The sequence below is a fragment of the Muntiacus reevesi genome, chromosome 6, assembly GCF_963930625.1.
Source record: "Muntiacus reevesi chromosome 6, mMunRee1.1, whole genome shotgun sequence".
In the NCBI taxonomy this organism is placed as follows: Eukaryota; Metazoa; Chordata; class Mammalia; order Artiodactyla; family Cervidae; genus Muntiacus; species Muntiacus reevesi.
The window spans coordinates 97,283,993-97,302,804 of NC_089254.1; the positions used below are offsets into that span (position 1 = coordinate 97,283,993).

At 41.9% G+C, this 18,812-nt stretch overlaps 1 protein-coding gene across 1 annotated transcript in view; it reads right to left on the bottom strand.

Annotated features, from left to right (window-relative positions):
- The window catches only part of ZC3HAV1 (zinc finger CCCH-type containing, antiviral 1), a 57,962-nt gene extending 47,029 nt beyond the window's left edge, over positions 1-10,933 (bottom strand). The window contains exon 1 of the mRNA XM_065939130.1: positions 9,491-10,933. Coding sequence (XP_065795202.1) covers positions 9,491-9,798 — 308 coding nt within the window. The 5' untranslated portion in view covers positions 9,799-10,933. The remainder of the gene's footprint in view (positions 1-9,490) is intronic.
- Between the last annotated feature and the right edge of the window lie 7,879 nt (positions 10,934-18,812).

Below are 18,812 nucleotides of genomic sequence, written 5' to 3' on the forward strand. Positions count from 1 at the left end.
TTAAGTAAAAGGCAGAAAATATTTTGTTATCAGATACTTTTTTTTGTCGCTTATTTAAAATTTCAGGAAGACTCCATGGACAGAGCAAAATTAGTAACAAAGGGAACTTTCAGGGAGATTCCTCCTGGGTATATACCCCAACAAAAGACATGTAACATGCAGAAGTAAATGGCAAACTGTGAAGACATTATGCTAAGTGAAAGAAGCCAGACACAATAGGGAAAATATTGTATGATTCCATTTACAGGAAACTTCCAAAACAGCTAAATCCATGCAAACAGAAAGTGGATTAGAGGTTACCAGAGGCTGTGGAGAGGAAAGAATGAGGTGTGCCCATGGATGGGTGTGGGGTTTCTTTTGGGGATGATGAAAATGTTCTGGAACCAGAAAGTGGAGATGGTTGCACAACATCATGAATGTACTTATTGCCATTGAAGTGTACAGCTTACAATAAAAAATAAAATGCAATAAAAGCAATTACAGGCAAAAATTGATTGCTAAGAGGACCGAAAAAGAAAAATGAAAATAAGAACCAACTTCCAAGAATCAGACACCACATAAGACAAACTTAAAAAACAAGCATTAGGCCATAGCAATATTTTTCTCGGCTCTGTCTCTTGAAGCAAAGGGAATGAATGCAAAAAGTAACAAATGGGACCTAATTAAATGGAAAAGATTTTGCACAGCAAAGGAAACCATTGACAAAATGAAAAGACAACCTACTGAATAGGAAGGAATACTTGCAAACGCTATGACCAATAAGGGATTAATAGCCAGCGTATATAATATCCAACATATATAAACAGCTCATACAACTCAACATCAAAGCAAAATCAAACAATTTAAAAGTGGGCAGAAATGAATAGACATTTTTCCAAAGAGGAAATAGAGACAGCCAACAAACACATGAAAAAATTCTCAGCATCACTAATTATCAGGGAAATGCAAATCAAAATCACAATGAGATAGCACTTCACACCTGTCAGAATGGTTGTCATCAAAAAGAACACAAACAACAAATGTTGGCAAGGACGTGGAGAAAATGGAACTCTCATACACTGTTGGTGGGAATGTGCAACCATTGTGGAGAATAGTATGGAGGTCTCTCAGAAAACTAAAAATAAAAACTACCACATGATCTATTAATTCCACTACTGGGTATATATCTGAAAAAAGCAAACACACCATTTTAAAAGGACACATACCCAGTATTTAGAAGCACTATTTACAATTGCCGAGTTATGGACGCAGCCAAAGAGTCCATCAACAGACAGATAGATAAAGAAGATGTAGTATACTTTGGAATACCACAATGGAATGCTACTCAGCCACAAAAAAGAACAAAATTTTGCCATTTGCAGAAACACGGAAGGACTTGGAGGACTTTACACTAAGTGAAATAAGTCAGACAGAGAAAGAAAAGTACTGTATGATATCACATACATATGAATCTAAAAAAATACAACAAACAGGGAATATAACAAGAAGCAGACTCGCAGATAAAGAGAGAACAAACAAGTGGTTTCCCGTGGGGGTCGGGGGAGGAGAAATGTCGTAGTGGGAGATACAAACTATTAGGTGTAAGATAGGCTCAAGGATATATTGTACAAAAGGAGGAACAGGGCCAATATTTTGTAATAACTATAAAGGGAAAGAAACTTTTTTAAATTGCATAAAATTAAGAAAAATTTTGAAACAAGCAGTATGACTTACAAGTGCTAGAGACTAACAATATATAAACAGTCGAAACTATAATGAGGTACAACTTCACATTCCTTGTATTGGCACAATTCGTAAAAGGCTGATGACATCAACTGGCAAGGATATGAAACAAAGGAACGTTCATATTTTTCTGGTGGGACTAAAACTTGGTATGCACACCTGGAGATTTGGTATTGGCCCCTAAAACTTAAGCATGGAAATTCTGCTACTAGATACCTAGGTAATTCTTCCACAAAGAAAGATATTCTAAATTATTAGTTTATAATAACAAAAAACTGAAAACAACCTCTATTTTAATAACAAAAAAATTGATACATAAATAGTGCACATTTGTACAAAAGAAAGCAACTGTTTATAAAAGAAAGAACTAGAGCAGTCCCTCTTTTAAAATGATGGGGTTTGGAGGCCAGTGTTGTTGTTGTTGTTGTTTAGTTGCTAACCGTGTCTGACTCTTTTGTGATCCCACAGACTGTAGCCTGCCAGGTTCCTCGGTCCACAGGATTTCCCAGGCAACAATACTGGAGTGGGTTGCCATTTCCTTCTCCAGGGAACCTTTCCAATCCAGGACTCAAGTACCTAAACACTTAGAAGTAATTAATCAAGCTAAGAAATGTTTCAATAAAATATGTTCCCTCTTCCTATCTTGACAAACACACTTTCTTAATGACCTGGAAGGCCAAGTTCAAATTTAGAATGCTCAGACTCCTTTGAGTTCTGTAATAGAATATATTAACAGTAGAATGAAGAAAGTCAGCCCTGGATCCCACCTTCAGCCCATCACTTCTCTTCTTCCCATCAGGCTCTGTCCCACATTGCTAGTGCCATCAGACAGAGGCAATGAACATGCCAGCCTGTACATCCAAATTCCTTCCACATGTCGGAAGACCCAGGGAAGAGGCCCACTCAGGCCCTGGAAATGGGCTTGGGAATTCTAGGGTTCTGGGAACCCAAGGGCCCCGGAGGGAGGTTACAGGGTCTAGATGAACACGATTCCTTAACTTCACAGACTCCTCAAAAGGTGACTAGGTATACACTTGAGCTAGAACTAGGACCATACAGCAGAGGGCACAGGGCAGAAATTTGTCTTGCCCAGGTCACAAGGTGGTATAGAAACAGGGCTTTGTTAGCAGGAGTGAGTCTCAAACATTACACTGTGCAAACAAGACGAAATAAAGCCAATATTTGCATACCCAATCACTGATGTAATCTACAGCCTTGAAAACAGGCAAAACAACCCTAACTATTGCTTAGAAATAAATACATGTGTAGAAAGACAATAAACATGTGGGGAAAATAAATATCAAACGCAGAACCATGTTGTGGGATTGTAAACTGGTATGGCCATTATGGAAAATGGAATGGAGTTCCTCAAAAAATTAAAAATAGAACAACATATGATCCAGCAATCTCACTGCTGGGTGTATATCCAAAGGAAATGAAATCATTATCTTGAAGAAATATCTGCACTCCCAAGTTGATCGCCTCATTATTCACAATAGCCAAGACATGAAAACAACCTGAGTGAGCACCCGCAGATGCATGGATAAAGAAAACATGGTTTAGATGTATAAAATGAAATATTATTCATTCATAAAAACAAGGAAACTGCCATTTGTGACATGTGTGAACCTAAAAGACCTTATGCTAGATGAAATAAGCCAGACACAGAAAGACAAAAACTGCGTGATCTCACCTACAGACGGAATCTAAGAAAGTCACACACATTGAATATGAGAGTAGAATGGTAGCTGCCAGGGATTTGAGTGGAGGAGGAGGGACAAAGGGTACAAATTTTCACCTATAAGATGAAGAAGTTCTGGATCTCTAAGGTACAGCATGGTGACCATGGTTGATAATAAATATCAGCATACTTGAGACTTGGTAAGAGAGTTGTTATTAAATGTTCTCATCATTTTTAAAAAAATGGGGGTAAATAGGACTTCCCTGGTGGCCTCAGTGGCTAAGATTTCCCACTCCCAATTTACAGAGCCCTGGTTTAATCCCTGGTTAAGGAACTAGATTCCTCATGCAACAACTAAAAGTCGGCATGTCACAATGAAGATCTAAGATCCATGTGCTGCAATTAAGATCCCAGTGCAGCCAAATAAATAAATAAATTTTTTAAACATGGGTGTAAATAGATGAAGTGATAAATAGGTTAATCAGCTTGATTGAGGGAATCACTACACAATGTAAACATATATCAAAATACTACATTGTACACCCAAAATATGCACAATGTTTATTAGTCAATCATACTTAAAGCTGTTATGTTTATCACTAGTTATCACCTCTAAAATGGCGGAGATAATCAAAGATGATGCCATCCAACCATCCCATGGCATCACCGACTTGATGGACATGAGTCTGAACAAGCAAATGAGTCGGACACGACTGAGCGATAGGACTGAACTGATCAAAGGTGAGAATTCTGGGGCTTTTAAATGGTAATATTTTATTTCTGAAGCTTATTTCTGAAGCATATTTCACTGTATGTATATAGTATCATAAGCAAATAAATAACACATATTAAAAACTTTCATAAGAAAATAATTTTAAAATTAAAACAATGAAATACAATTGTATACCCTTCAGATTAGCACAAATACAAAGTGTAGGCAGCGGTTCAGTCCCTGGTCAGGGAACTAAGATCTCACATGCTGCGAAGTACAGTCAAAAAGTTAAAAAAAAAAGAGACTTCCCCAGCAGTCCAGCAGTTAAGACTCTGCGCTTCCACTGCAAGGGCTGCAGGTTCAATGCCTGGTCAGGGAACCAAGATTTTTATCTCACAAGCTGCATGGTGCAGTCAAAAGTTAAAAGGAAAAGAAAAGAAAAAGTCTGATAATACCAAGTGCTAATTGTCTATAAAATCAGGAAAGTGAGACTACCAAACATAAAAACGTAAATTGGACCCATGGTTCAGATGGTAAAGAATCTACCTGCAATGCAGGAGACCCAGCTTTGATCCCTGGGTCAGAAAGATTCCCCTGAAGATGGGAATGGCAACCCACTCCAGTATTTTTACCTGGGAAATTTCATGGACTGTGGAGCCTGGTGGGCTACAGTCCATGGGGTCACAAAGAGTCAGACATGACTGAATGGCTAAGCACAGCACAGCACACTGATAAACCTTGGAGAAGCTTTTGCCATAAGCACCAAGAGACAAGTAGCCTCTTGGCAGCATGCTTCTTTGTAGCAAAAACTTAGAAATATTCTAAATGTCCATTATTGCAGGGATAATCATATGATTATTATGTACAAATCATATGATGAAATGCTATACAGCTGTTAAGATGAATAAACTAGATCCTTATAACAGCATGAATCAATCTTCAAAACATAGCAATGAGTAAAAATTCTAAAACACATAAAGCAACACTACATTTTGTCTATGAATAAAAACATAGAGGAGAGGAAATTTTAAAATCATGGACACACACCAAAATCATGACTGAGATTGTTTCTGGGGAAAGAGGTAAGTGAGACTAAAGAAGAGAAAAAAACAATAACCTTAGGCATATTATGGTTTTTATTTTATTTTAAAATAAAAGAAGCAAAGATGAAAAATCGTAAATATTTATTGAGAGGTGAATTATAAGCTTATTATACTATAAATTCTTTTATATAGTGTAGCTTTTGTAATATACTCAGAATATATAGACTCTGATGCTTGTTATACTATTCTTTGCATTTTTTTTAATTTATGAAATAATTGATTCGTTCTCTTCCTATCTACCCACCCCCACCCAAAGTTTCAATTACGCAAACAGGAAAGTCACACAAACAGGAAGAGCCCAGAGGATACACCCACAGCAGCAGAAACCGCAAAGCTAGTTGAAGGCACTCGGAGAGCCTGCTTTAAACAGTTAAACAGAAACCATGCTTACAAAAAAATGTCTTGAACCTGAATTAATGAAAGATCAACCCTTCCTACAGCTACTTGACAATGCCAGTAGCTAAGTTAAGTCCTACAGGGGACTGCCCTGGTGATCCAATGGCTAAGACGCTGTGCTCCCAGTACAGGGGGCCTGGGTTTGATCCTTGGTCAGGGAGCTAAGATCCTGAAAGCCACAACTAAGACCCACTGCAGTCAAGTAAATAAAAAAATTTTTTTTTTTTTAAAAGAAGACATTCTGTGGATCTGGGTTCAACACTAACTTTGTCAGCTCTCTGCTATGTGACCTGTGATAAAATTCTAAACAGTCTAGGCCTGAGTTTCCTTACATTAAACTGAAACTGAAACTTAGTTACTCAGTCTTGTCTGACTCTGCGACCCTGTGGCCTGCAGCCCTGCAGGCTCCTCTGCCATGCGATTCTCCAGGCAAAGATACTGGAGTGGGTTGACATTTTCTTCTCCAGGGGATCTTCCAGGGACAAGGGATCAAACCCGCGCCTCCTGCATTTCAGGCAGATTTTTACCATTTGAGCCACCAGGGAAGTTCCTAACAGTTAGATGGAGTTTACAACACCTACTTCAAGAGTCAAGACAGAGACTGACTTGGATACCATCTCTGAAGTGCTTATCATAGTGCTTGGTACACAGTTATTTGTTCAATACATGGTGGTTATTACTTGTGTCAGAACTGAGGTTAGAACTCCACCTGTGGGTATCTGTTTCAGCAAAGCAAAAAGAAATACCCACAACAAAGGACCTAAACTATTTTCCAACGATGAAGCAAGCCCTGTCATCAACTAAAATGTCTAGCTAAAAGCAATTTAAAATAAAAGACTAGTATTGCAGAATTTATAGGAGAAATCCAATCTATAAATAATAGTAATACAGAGGAAAATTTAGAAGTCCAGCAAAAGGCAAACAGTCCTCATACAAACAGAGAACAGTTACTGAACTGAACGGTAATCTCAACATGGGCATTGATTGGTCAACAGAGCCCATCACCCTGTAATCCACAAAGAAAGCCCTTAGAATCCCTTGTGTCAAACCCATCTTTTAGAAGATGAGGTTTTATAAGTTACTAAGAAAAGGAGAATATTTTAAAACATACTTGGGGGAAATAATATATTTTCTAGGCTTTGAGGCAAAAGAAAAAGAATTCTCCCAATGGTCCTTATTATGAGGACATGATTTACATTAATGATTAAAATTTTTTAATCCTCAAACTCAAAAATTATATAAAAACAATTTTAAAATATGACTAGACCAATACATTTAAGAAATAAGACTTTATCACTCAAATAAAAAAAGAAAAAAGACTTTCATTAATTCTCCAGAAAATCCACCCAAACTTGCATAAACTAAATTATTCCTACAGATCATATTATTTATATAGAACATACTATTCCCCCTTTAAAATATTGAAAAGTGCAGGTCAACTACCCAACTTATGAACTTAAAACAGTTTTGATGTTTCAAACAACAAAGAATAATAATTATAAAGCAACAAACTAAAGTTTCTAAATGTACTGTGTGTAATAAAACTAAGTTTCTAAATATATTAGATATATTGCAACATATTAAAATGATTATGGATTATGTCTGCACAGGTTTTATTTCCTGTAAATACAAGTCTGAATATATGGCAGTCAGAGAAATTTGAAAACCAACTTGATATTATACGATATTCAAGTTATAATTGTAGAAAAAGTGATCACTACACTGCAGTTATATTAATAGAGTCCTTCATCTTTGGAGATACTAGAGTATTTACAAAGCAACTAAACTCGCATTTGGCTAAAAATAACACATTGGTGTTGAGAATAGGGATGGGAAGGGGAGAATAAATGAGCCAAGACTGGCCTTACTTTGAAAACTGTTGAAACTATGGGTACATAGGGGTTCATCATTCTCTCTTCTCTACTTTAGTGTATGTTGAAAATACTCATAGTAAAAAAAAAATTGTAAAGACAAGAAGCCTATGTATTTAAAACTAAAAGCCAGCACTAACTGGTGAAGAATTTTTCACAACAAAACAGAAAAGACCACAAAGTCTTTCATCCCTGTTGTTATTTGGTAGAGCACTAGAATGTTCCTTTCTTTTCTTTCTTTTTTTTTTTTAGTCTTAATCTCTACCCTCTTTTCCCCCTTCCTGGTTTCATCTGTTGCTGACTTAGATGACTTCTTCCAAACTCATACCTTCCTAAAACTCAGAAACAGACTTTCAAATTGTTGCCTCGCAACATAATAAATATTTCTTTTTAAAAACAATGGAGTATTTTGAAAATTCTGCTCTAAACGAATTTAAAAAAATCATCTAATCTCATCCATATACAACCTCTGTCTTGTATGTTTTATCACACAAATATTGGGAGTGAGAAATCTAAAGTTCTTGGTGAATACGCACTGGCTGAAAAGTTTGAAGACCACCATTTTGGACACTAAGACACCACTAAAAGCTTTTAAGGAGGCAGGAAGTGTGACAAGTTCTACATCAAGAAAAACAATTTAGCGGAAGGAAAACAATTTTCCTATCCTATACAGATAGGAAAGATGGGGAGAAAGACTGTGGTCAGAGAAAATCATTCACTAATTCAACAAGACATTCGTTTAGAAGTGAGATTGAAAAGTAGGAAATAGATAGGGAAGGCTCAGGAGTGCTCAATGAAAGGACTTACTGATTAATGGTTAAGGTAAGGTGAAGGAGGAAGAAGAGGTTGAGGGGAGTGTCAGAAACCCTGCCCTGGGGGAAAGAAAATGGGTTTGACTCAGATTGGCAAGGTATTTAGAAGCAGATACTTCTCAGACACCTGGAGATGAAGAACCTAGAGTCTACTAAAGACCTGGGGAAGTACACAAGGGAGCCATCTTTGTAGATGTGACAACGGAACCCAGTGGAGTCAGGGCTTTCGGGGAGAGAAGTGGAAGGCAAGTCCATCAAAAGGGTTAACCCAAACGTTGGGGCACACCTATATTCAGGAGGCAAAATAAGTGAAAACACAGAAGCGGCTGCCAGGGAGACACTGCAGCACTGTCTCAGAGTGGTCCCAAGAGTGGTTTGGTCAAAGGGCGGTTGGCCAAAATGCAGGCCACCCTGGCGACCACGAGGAAGGATCTCTGAGCGGACCCATCTTAGGTAACCTCGAAGAGGACCATTCTGGTCCGGTGGAGCGGTCTAGAGTCAGATATCAGAAAAGGGATAATGAGAGGGGGGAGAGAGGCGGCTAGGGATGGAGGGCCAAGCAGAGCCCCTCAGGCGCCGCGACGGAGACAGATCCCGCGGGTCAGGCGCGCCTGGGGGTCTGGGAAGACCACACAAAAACCCCTAGCGGGTAAGGTAGCAGAGAGGGAGAGATCTAGTTTCCAGAGAGTGGAGGCATTTTCGGTTGTTCCCAAACCTGCCTGCAAACCCTCTAGAACCTGGCATGCCCCAGAGAACTTTATTCTTACGAGAAAAGCGAAAGTGTTAGCTGCTCAGTCGTGTCCGACTCTGCGATTCCATGGACTGTAGCCCCCCCCCCCCCCCCCCCAGGCTCCTCTGGCAGGAGTACTGGAGTGGGTTGCCATGCCCTCCTCCAGAGATCTTCCCGACCCAGGGATCAAACCCGGGTTTTCCGCATTACAGACAGACCCTTATTGAAGTGGGAAGTTCATCGTTAGTCTTCATCGGGGCAATAGCGCCCTAGCCTTATTGGAGGAAAGGTCCGACGGCGCTGGAAGAGGGGAACCTCCAAGAGAAGCGCGGGCTCCGCGAGAAGCGAGGCGGAGGCATAGGGCGCGGGGTCCCAGCGAGGGCGCGCCCCTCCCAGAGCAGCAGCCGCGGTCCTCCCAGAGCCGGGACCCGGGGGAGCCGCCCCTCCCGCTCAGGGCACTCACCGCTCCGACTGCGAATAGTGGCACCGGCCCAGCAGGTTGAGCTTGCAGAGATGCAGGTTCCCGCAGGGTTTGTTGCAGTACTTGCGACGGCAGACCCGGGCTCGAGTGGTGGCCACCACGGACCGGGTGACCCCTTCCTTGCCGCCCATCTCCAACACCACGAAGCGGTCGGGCCCGGCCTCCTCCAGCACCTCGCAGAGCTGCTCCTCGGAGAGCTGCATCTCGCGGAGCAGCGCTTCCAGGGCCATGCGCCCCCCGTGGGCGCACAGGATCTTGGTGATGAAGCTGCACACCCCGGGGTCCGCCATGGCGCGCTGCACCGGCCTGACCTCCGCGCGGGACTCGGCTGCTGGGAGAATCGAAACTTACTGGAGTCCCCGGGGCGGGGGGCGGGCGCCGCGCGGGCTGGGCGCGCCCGGGGACAGCGAGCGAGCGTGCGCTGTCCGCCGCCCGTTAGCCGAGCCGGACGGTTTCGGTTTCCGAAAAGCTCGGGTCGAGAGGCCAGATCTCACCGACCCCGGTCCCTGCGTCAGATCCAAAGCCGATCGCGACGACCACCTCGTGCAAAGGGAGCGAACAAGTGAGAGCTTGTCTGCAGGCGACCGTGGAGACCACCGGACGGCTGCCCCCTCGTCTCCAGTCTCCTGGAGGCTCAGATTCCCCAGCTGGGCGCCGAGAGGCTTCTTCGGAAAGAAGAGAAACTAAAAGGGGAAGAAAAAAAAAATAACCTCTGGGCTCTGGCAGAGCTTTTATAAGCCAGACGAAGCGGCGAATGACGCGAGTCTTGGGAGCCCTCTGGAGGAGCCCTCTGTTCTCTACTCCACCCATCCCCGGAAAGAACGGACCCAAGAGAGCGCCTGCTCTGAGCCCCGCGCCCTGCCTCCCGTATTAGTTGTTTGTTGTTCAGTTGCTCAGTCCGATTCTTTGTGACCACATGGGCTGCAGCCGGCCAGGCTTCCCTGTCCTTCACCATCTCCTGGAGTTTGCCCAAACTCATGTCCACTGAGTCGGTGATGCCATCCAACCATCTCCTCCTCTGTCTCCCCTTTCTCCTCCTGCCTTCAATCTTTCCCAGCATGAGGGTCTTTTCCAGTGAGTCAGCTCTTCGCATCAGGTGGCCAGAATATTGGAGCTTTAGCTTCAGCATCAGTGAATCTTCACAGCTCCACGAGTTAGATAGTATTATCCTCACTCTCCTTCAGGAAGTAATCTGAGCAAACAGCCGACAAGTTGGAGCCGGAATACCACCCAAGGTTTCCCAAATCTGCCCCCAGACTCCAGATTGAGGCCTGTCTGGCCGGGACCGCTGGGTAGTGTCTCTGTCAGCACCGGACCTTCTCCAAGAACAATCATTATTGCTCTCCCGCTTTTTCACCTTCTTTTGAGCTCTTTGAAGAACCACTTCTTGAGGCATTCTTGCCTGTCTATAACCGTTAACAGAGGTGCCCCAGACACGGCTTAATCTCAGATAGCAATTAGTCACAGCCTGGCATGCTTAGACATATCCCAGGACTTCAGCTAGATTTCCTCTCTTTGAATATTTGGACACAATCTTTTCCGCTTCAATGGGGACTCCCTTAAGCCCCCAGAGTTGGTATAAAAGAAAAAAGTGAAAGTGAAAGTTGCTCAGTCTGTCTGACTCTTGGGGACCCCATGGACTGTAGCCCACCAGACTCGTCTGTCCATGGAATTCTCCAGGCCAGAATACTGGAGTGGGTAGCTGTTCCCTTCTCTAGGAGATCTTCTCAACCTAGGGATCGAACCCAGGTCTCCCACATTTGCAGGCAGAGTCTTTACCATCTGAACCACCGTATAAAGATTAAAGTGGAAACGTTTGAGCTACAGAGGATGCAGAAAGAAATTTATCTGAATTTCTCTTAATATGAGTAAAGCAAAGACCTCCAGAAAATGCAGCTACCTGTCACCCCCTTCCAACGGAGTTTCCTGCTAACTCAATTGCCCTGGAGACAATATCCATTGCAGTTAGCATCAAAAAGCCAGATAGAACTTTCCCTACCCCTCTACTGAAGTCCTAAAAAAGAAACCCTTTTGTTAATTGAGATATATAAAGTGATTTGAGGCAATTCCAGAAGGTTTCCATTATTGGAAGCTTCCCCCCACCAATGCTAAATAAATCTCTTTTCTCTTTTTATTTTTTTTCCTTTCTCTTTTTATTTTTATTTTATTTTTTTTTTCCTTTCTCTTTTTAATCTGTCTACTGCCAGTTAATTTGCAAGACCCAATGACTGGATTCAAATTGGAATAGGAAAAAGGTTTTCCTCCCAACACTCCTGAGTGGAACGTCATTGCTCAGACAAGTCATAAAGCTTTTTTTTTTAATGACAGAGCTCAGTAATCAAACTAAAAATTCTTCAAAATGATGAATGGGCATTCTCAGGTTGGTAATTCATGACTGATGAACAGTGTCTTAGAAATACAGTACTTTGGTATGAAAACCAGCAAAATCTGGGTTCCTTTTAGCTGTTACTTTATAGTTGCCTTTGATTCACTTGGCCTGATTTATGGTCTGACAGGTTCCCACAGACTGAGTTTTCTTTTTTCAAGTTTATATTGTAGTATAGTTGGTTTACAATGTTATACTAGTTTCAGGTGTACACCGAAGTGAATCAGTTATACATATATCCACTCTTTTTTAGATTCTTTTCCATATAGGCCATTATAGAGTATTAAGTAGAGTTACCTATGCTATACAGTAGGTCTTTATGATGCTTTCGAACTGTGGTGTTGGAGAAGTTCCTTGGACTTCTCAAGTCCCTTGAGAGTCCCTTGGACTGCAAGGAGATCCAACCAGTCCATCTTAAAGGAGATCAGGCCTGGGTGTTCACTGGAAGGACTGATACTGAAGCTGAAGCTCCAATACTTTGGCCACCTAATGCGAAGAGCTGATTCATTTGAAAAGACCCTGATGCTGGAAGGGATTGGGAGCAGAAGGAGAAGGGGACGACAGAGGATGAGATGGTTGGATGGCATCACCAACTCGATGGACATGAGTTTGGGTTAACTCCGGGGGTTGGTGATGGACAGGGAGGCCTGGCATGCTGCGATTCATGGGGTCGCAAAGTGTCGGACACGACTGAGCGACTGAACTGAACTGATGTTATATACAGTAGTGTGTATGTGTTAATTCCAGTCTTCCAATTTATCCCTCCCCCCTTTACACCCTGATAACTCTAAGTTTGTTTTCTACATCAGTAACTCTATTTCTGTTTTGTAGATAAGTTCATTTGTACCTTTTTTTCTTTTTTTTTAGATTCCACATATAATCATATGAACTGGGCTTTCGATATGAAATCAAATAATTCACCACAATATCTTCCCTGTGGCTCTTACTTTACTTAGTCACTCTGAATGTTTCAAAGAAGAATCAATTCTGACTCCATGTGGGAACTGACTCTTCAACTTGCTTTTCATTGCTGTTGTGATTCTAATCATACATAATGGCCTGCCTCAATGGACCCTGCCCCTCTGCCTGACAGTTAAACTAAAATGTCTTTGTTCAGCTGATAGATAATCCAACCCTGCCCAACTGTGAAAAGGAGATTAGCACATCCCTTCCAAAGGCTGGCCAGTCCCATTCCTGTAGATGTTTTCCAAGACTGATGGTCTTTTTTCCTTTACTTCCTCACCACCTCTCCTCCTCTGTTCTGCCTCCTGACTTCAGTTCCTCAATGCTTCTCTCTATAGTTCTATAAAAGAACTTGGCATCAAGACCCCAAGAAGAAGGTTATTTTGAGACATTAGTCTGCCATCTTCTCAACTGGCTTTCAGAATACAGTCATATTCCTTGCCTTAACACCTATCTTTTAGATTCATTGGCCTGTCATGTGAGGAGCAGAGCGAGCTTGGACTCAGTAACATGAACATATAGAAGTTTAAAAAATCATCACTGTAGTCAAGGACCTTATGTTTGGGAAGAGATGAACAAACATTAAAACAAAAGGGAATCCATGGTTAAATGCTGGGACAGGTATATAGGAGACTGGAGAAGAATAGAGTTTGGTGAGAGTGGTTGGGAGTAGAGATATAAAATTCCCCTCAGTTTGAGGATCTGAGAGACAAATGTAAGGGACTGTGGAGAGGAAAAAAGCAGAGATTTAGGAAATTTGTGTTGTCACAGATTGGGTTCTCCAGGAAGCTGACACTGTTATGGAGTTAAGAATACAGAAGATTGCTGGGAGGGTAACACCAAAGAAAGTCAAGGGAAGAAGCTAAGGTTGGTTTATGGGAGCCATCAGGTTTCATTGTAGACATCACCAAGTCTCTGCCAGTTCAACTTGAGCAGGAGACTAGGCTCAGGCAGATAGCCTAGGCCCTCATACCACTGTCCCAGATGGCCATTGGCAGAGGCCACTGGAGAAGTGCGTGACTTCAGCTCAGCTGCTGAGGTGAAGTCTGAAAAAGTGCAAGCTGGGTGCTCTCAGCTAAACACATTCCTTGCAGCCAGGGAGCAAGTCCTGGCTTGAAGGGACATCTGAGTGATGCCATGTCCACCCTTTGTGACATGTGGATCTTGTTTCTCCACCTGTAGTCAGGGAACAGCTTCTTCAGGGCTCACTGGGCCACTTTTCCTGAAAAGAAACTTAGAAGAGGGAAGTTAATGAAGTGAAGGGCTTCCGTGGTGGGTCAGATGGTAAAGAATCTGCCTGCAGTGCAGGAGACCTGGGTTGGATCCCTGAGTTGGGATGATCCCCTGGAAAAGGGCTTGGGCCCACTCCGTTCTTGTCTGAAGAATTCAATGGACAGAGGAGCCTGGTGGGCTACAAGTCCACAGGGAGGCAAAGAGTCAGACAGGACTAAAGTGACTGAGCACACACAATAGCTTCTGCCACTGGAGCTGGTTGTAGAAACCACAACTGGCCCTCATCATGTCCCCTCCACCACCATCCATTTCTTTTTCTTTTTACTTATTTTATTGAATGTAGTTAATTTGCAATATTGTGTTAGTTTTAGGTGTACAGCAAAGTGATTTGGTTATACATATGTATATACTTATATTCTTTTTTGATTTTGTTATTAATTACAAGATATAAAATATAGTTTCCTGTGCTGTGCAGTAAATGCTTGTTGTTTATTTTACATATAGTAGTGTACATCTGTTAATCTCATGCTCTCCATTTATCCCTCCCTCCCTTCCCCATGAGTAACCATAAGTTTATTTTCTGTCTGTGAGTCTGTTTCTGTTTTGTAAGTAAGATCATTTGTACTCTTTTTTTAGATTCCACATGTAAGTGATATTATATAATATGTGTCTTTCTCTGACTTACTTAGTATGATAATGTCTAGGTCCATTCGTGTTGCTGCAAATGGATTTATTTCATTTTTTTATTCCATTGTATGTCCAACATCTACTTTATCCATTCATTTGTTGATGGACACTTAGGTTGCTTCTGTGTCTTAGCTATTGTAAATAGTGCTGCTAAGAACATTGGGGTACATGTATCTTTTCAAATTAAAACTTTCATCTTTTCTAGATATATGCCCAGGAGTGGAATAGTTTGACCATATGGTAGTTCTATTTTTAGTTTTCTAAGAAACCTCCATTATTGTTTACCATAGTAGCTGCAACCAATTTATTTAATACATTCCCACCAACAGTGTAGGAGGGTTCCCTTTTCCCCACACCCTGCCCAGCATTTGTAGACTTTTTGATGATTATCCATTTCCAATTCCCCTCACCCTAGGTGAGTGGAGTCTCAGTAGTCCACCAGGATGGGTACCCCAAACCCTCATTCCTAAGAGGTCCAAACACCTTCACAGACCACTGTTGCTGCTCTTTTCTTGTCCATTCTCTGTCACAGTTGGGCAAAAGGTATCAGCTGACACCCAAATAGGTCACTGGAGTGCACTCAGATTCCTCCCTCCCCCTTCTAAGAATAACCCTACTTCCTTCTGCTATCTCTGATAAGACAGTCATTTCTTATCTTACTTCTGGTCTCTCAACATCAGGAGGTCAAAGGGTCTGGTGGTAGCCATAGTGTACAATCCAGTGGGACATCTGCTGTATCCTCAGGTAAGAATGTGCCCCTTTTGGGGACCAAGACTTCTAATTTTGCAGAGCCTGGATTTGTCAGGAACAGTGGAAGACCAGTGGGTTTGTAGAAGACCTAAACTTGACACCCCAAAATATCTCCTTAGTATGAGGATCATTCCCAGCTGAATGTAATCAAGATCCAAAAGACTCAGGAAGAAACTCTAACCTTCCCACAGCTGGCTAAAAAAATTTCAGTTGAGGGTATGTTCTGGAATAGAGTTATCACCAGAGGTACCTGTAAAGAATCCAGGCTGTGGGTGGTGGGGGAACTCTAAACAGGGCCTAGAGATCAGAGTCCATTCTGTGACCCTTTGTCTCTGTGTGACCCAGCAAACATTTATTTACCAAATATTTGTCTTTCCATCTCCATGTGAATTGCCTTCCTCCCCTTTGAAGTTCCAAACCACCACCCTCAACTCCTCTTTTATCTCAAGCTAAAGATGGTATTTGAGGTGAGGAATTCAGCTATTTGGAGGAGTTACTTAGTTTTCCCAAGTCTCTTTCAATCAAGGCATCTTCCATATATGCATGCGTGCTAAGTCACTTACTCGTGTCCAACTCTGTGTGACCCCATGGACTGCAGCCCAGCAGGCTCCTCTGTCCATGGGATTCTCCAGGCAACAATACTGGAAGTGGGTCGCTGTACCTTCCTCCAAGGGATCTTCCCAACCCAGGGATCGAACCCAAGTCTTTTATGTCTCCTACATTGGCAGGCATGTCCTTTACCAGTAGCACCACCTGGGAAGCCTAAATCCAACATATCCATGTTATTAAACTTTGCTTAATTTTCTTGGGGGCTTCCACGATGGTCCAGTAGTTAAGACTTTGCCTTCCAATGCAGGTGATGTGGGTTCAATCCCTGGTCCAGAAGCTAAGATCCCACATGCCTTGTAGCCAACAAATGAAAATGTAAAAAGAGAAGCTATACTGTAGCAAACTCAACAAAGACTTAAAACAAGCAAAAAAGTTCAATCAGTTCAGTTCAGTCCCTCACCCACTCTTTGCAGCCCCATGGACTACAGCATTCCAGGCCTCCCTGTCCACCACAACCTCCTGAAGTTTACTCAAACTCATGTCCATTGAATCAGTGATGCCTTCCAACCATCTCATCCTGTGTCATCCCCTTCTACTCCTGCCCTCAATCTTTCCCAGTATCAGGGTCTTTTCAAATGAGCCAGCTCTCCACATTAGTTGGCCAAAGTATTGGAGTTTCAACTTCAACATCTGTCCTTCCAATGAACATTCAGGACTGATCTCCTTTAGGATGGACTGGTTGGATCTCCTTGCAGTCCAAGGGACTCTCAAGAGTCTTCTCCAACACCACAGTTCAAAAGCATCAATTATTTGCTTCTCAGCTTTATTTATAGTCCAACTCTCACATCCATACATGACTACTGGAAAAACCATAGCTTTGATTAGATGGACCTTTGTTGGCAAAGTAATGTCTATGCTTTTTAATAGGAGCAAGCACCTTTTAATTTCATGGCTGCAGTCACCATCTGCAATGATTTTGGAGCCCCAAAAAATAAAGTCTGACACTGTTTCCCCATCTGTTTGCCATGAAGTGATGGGAACAGATGCCATGAACTTAGTTTTCTGAATATGGAGCTTTAAGTCAAATTTTTCACTCTCCTCCTTCACTTTCATCAAGAGACTTTTTAGTTCCTCTTCACTTTCTGCCATAAGGGTGGTGTCATCTGCATATCTGAGATTATTGATATTTCTCCCGGCAATCTTGATTCCAGTTTGTGCTTCATCCAGCCCAGCATTTCTCATGATATACTCTGCATATAAGTTAAATAAGCAGGGTGACAATATACAGCCTTGACGTACTCCTTTTCCTATTTGGAACTAGTCTGATGTTCCATGTTCAGTTCTAACTGTTGCTTCCTGACCTGCATACAGATTTCTCAAGAGGCAGTTTAGGTGGTCTGGTATTCCCATCATTTTTGGAATTTTCCACAGTTTACTGTGATCTGCACAATCAAAGGCGTTGGTATAGTCGATAAAGCAGAAATAGATGTTTTTCTGGAACTCTCTTGCTTTTTCAATGATCCAACAGATGTTGGCAATTTGATCTCTGGTTCCTCTGCCTTTTCTAAAATCAGCTTGAACATCTGGAAGTTCACAGTTCATGTATGGTTGAAGCCTGGCTTGGAGAATTTTGAGCATTACTTTACTAGCGTGTGAAATGAGTGCAATTGTGCAATAGTTTGAGAATTCTTTGGCATTGCCTTTCTTAGGGATTGGAATGAAAACTGACCTTTTCCAGTTCTGTGGCCACTGCTGAGTCTTCCAAATTTGCTGGCATATCATTGAGTGCCACATTTTCACAGCATCATCTTTTAGGATTTGAAATAGCTCAACTGGAATTCCATCACTTCCACTAGCTTTGTTCGTAGTGATGCTTCCTAAGGCCCACTTGGCTTTGCATTCCAGGATGTCTGGCTCTAGGTGAGTGATCACACCATCATGATTATCTGAGTCGTGAAGATCCCTTTTGTACAGTTCCTCTGTGTATTCTTGCCACCTCTTCTTAATATCTTCTGCTTCTGTTAGTTCCATACCATTTCTGTCCTTTATTGAGCCCATATTTGAATGAAATATTCCCTGGTATCTCTAATTTTCTTGAAGAGATCTCTAGTCTTTCCCATTCTATTGTTTTCCTCTGTTTGTTTGTATTGAGGAAGGCTTTCTTATCTTTCCTTGCTATTCTTTGGAACTCTGTATTCAACTGGGAATATCTTTCCTTTTCTGCTTTGCTTTTCACTTCTCTTCTTTTCAGTTATTTGTAGATCCTCCTCAGACAGCCATTTTGCTTTTTTGCATTTCTTTTTCTTGGGCATGGTCCTGATCCCTGTCTCCTGTACAATGTCACGAACCTCCATCCATAGTTCTTCAGGCAGTCTATCAGATCTAGTCCCTTAAATCTGTTTCTCACTTCCACTGTATAATCGTAAGAGATATGATTTAGGTCATACCTGAATGGTCTAGTGGTTTTCCTTACTTTCTTCAATTTAAGTCTGAATTTGGCAATAATGAGTTCATGATCTGAGCCACAGTCAGCTCCTGGTCTTGTTATTGCTGACTGTATAGAACTTCATCTTTGGCTGCAAAGAATATAATCAGTCTTATTTCGGTGTTGACCATCTGGCGATGTCCATGTGTAGAGTCTTCCTTGTGTTGTTGGAAGAGGGTGTTTGCTATGACCAGTGCATTTTCTTGGCAAAACTCTATTAGCCTTTGCCCTGCTTCATTCTGTACTCCAAG